The sequence below is a fragment of the Austrofundulus limnaeus genome, unplaced genomic scaffold, assembly GCF_001266775.1.
Source record: "Austrofundulus limnaeus strain Quisiro unplaced genomic scaffold, Austrofundulus_limnaeus-1.0 Scaffold1346, whole genome shotgun sequence".
Classification (NCBI taxonomy): domain Eukaryota; kingdom Metazoa; phylum Chordata; class Actinopteri; order Cyprinodontiformes; family Rivulidae; genus Austrofundulus; species Austrofundulus limnaeus.
The window spans coordinates 78979-80566 of NW_013953748.1; the positions used below are offsets into that span (position 1 = coordinate 78979).

At 54.0% G+C, this 1588-nt stretch overlaps 1 protein-coding gene across 1 annotated transcript in view; it reads right to left on the reverse strand.

The window, feature by feature from the left end:
• Window positions 1-100: 100 nt before the first annotated feature.
• eva1bb (eva-1 homolog Bb (C. elegans)) overlaps window positions 101-1588 on the reverse strand; it is a 9483-nt gene continuing 7995 nt past the window's right edge. Inside the window, exons 3-4 of the mRNA XM_014031912.1 lie at window positions 921-1021; window positions 101-846 (exon numbers count right to left, since the gene is read on the reverse strand). Coding sequence (XP_013887366.1) covers window positions 437-846; window positions 921-987 — 477 coding nt within the window. The 5' untranslated portion in view covers window positions 988-1021 and the 3' untranslated portion in view covers window positions 101-436. The remainder of the gene's footprint in view (window positions 847-920; window positions 1022-1588) is intronic.

Genomic DNA, 1588 nt, shown 5'->3' on the forward strand with positions numbered 1-1588 from the left:
GTGCTGGGAACAGGAAGTGATGAGGTCAAAGACTCAGAGAGAAACATCAGAACTTTGTGGGAAACTGGTTCTGATCCGACCACAAACAGCTCGACTCGTCTGAAGTTTTTATTTTTCATTTATTGGATTAAAAATCTTAATTTATAATAAAATCCAGATAATCTGAATCTTCAGGTCTAATCTGGTGCTTCTCAGATTGTAAAATCCAGATAAGACCTGGTCTTGTCTTCAGACCAGTATTTGGGTCTTGTTGGACATCAGTGCATCTGGTGGACCAGACTAACCTCTGGGATCAGGTTCTGGTTCTTCAGTGGTTCAGGTCTTCAGTAGATTTTAATGAAGATATAAAATTCAAACATCAGACCGTTCTGGTCCTCAGAGACCAGCAGTCCCTGGGGCTCCTGGTCTTCAGGACTCAGGTTGTTTTCAGGTCCAGTTAGTAATGGACCCGTCCGAGGGTCCCGGTCCCGGTCACCAGAACATCAGGCTGGCCGTTCCTCCAGATCTCGCGGACGATGCGTTCCCTCTCCTCCAGACGGCGGGCCTTCTGCACCTCCTCCACGGAGGAGAACACGTCCACGCTCCTCAGGGTGCCGTTAGACTGGCTGCTGCGCTCGCTCCGGGGCCTCCGGGTCCCTTTAGGGTCCAYCGGGTCCACCTCGTCTTCCTCAGAATCCTCCTCCTCCTCGTCGCTGGACTCCTTCAGCTGCCTCCTCTCAGGAGGAGGAGCAGCTCTGTGGAGGCGGCGGCTCCTGCAGGCCATGCTGAGCAGCAGGAGGCAGAGCGCCGTGAGGAGGCCGAAGCAGACCCCCATCATGAAGTACAGAGCCAGACCCTCCTGATTGGCTGAAACACAACAACACACACACTGGTCACACGGCCCTGAGTGGCCCCCCAACCTCCTGTTGGACCCCGCTGACCTTTCAGGTGAGCGTAGGTGGCCATGCTGTTACTGAGCAGTTCCATGTCCCGTCTCACCGGGTCCATCCTGAGTCCAGGTCCAGGTGGTCCACTAACAAGTCTGAGAGACAAACATGGAGACAGGCTTTTAACAGAACCAGAACCTGAACAGAACCCCTACAGGAGCCAGATGGAAAACATTTTACAGAACAGGAAGTCTGGTCCAAAGGGCCCTGGTTCTGGTCCCATGGAAGACCAGCAGGACTTCTGGTCCCATGGAAGACCAGCGGGACTTCTGGTCCCATGGAAGACCAGCAGGACTCCTGGTCCCATGGAAGACCAGCAGGACTTCTGGTCCAGAAGAAGACCAGCAGGACTCCTGGTCCAGAAGAAGACCAGCAGGACTCCTGGTCCAGAAGAAGACCAGCAGGACTCCTGGTCCAGAAGAAGACCAGCAGGACTTCTGGTCCAGAAGAAGACCAGCAGGACTTCTGGTCCAGAAGAAGACCAGCAGGACTTGTGGTCCAGAAGAAGACCAGCAGGACTTGTGGTCCAGTAGAAGACCAGCAGGACTTGTGGTCCAGAAGAAGACCAGCAGGACTTGTGGTCCAGTAGAAGACCAGCAGGACTTGTGGTCCAGTAGAAGACCAGCAGGACTTGTGGTCCAGTAGAAGACCAGCAGGACTTG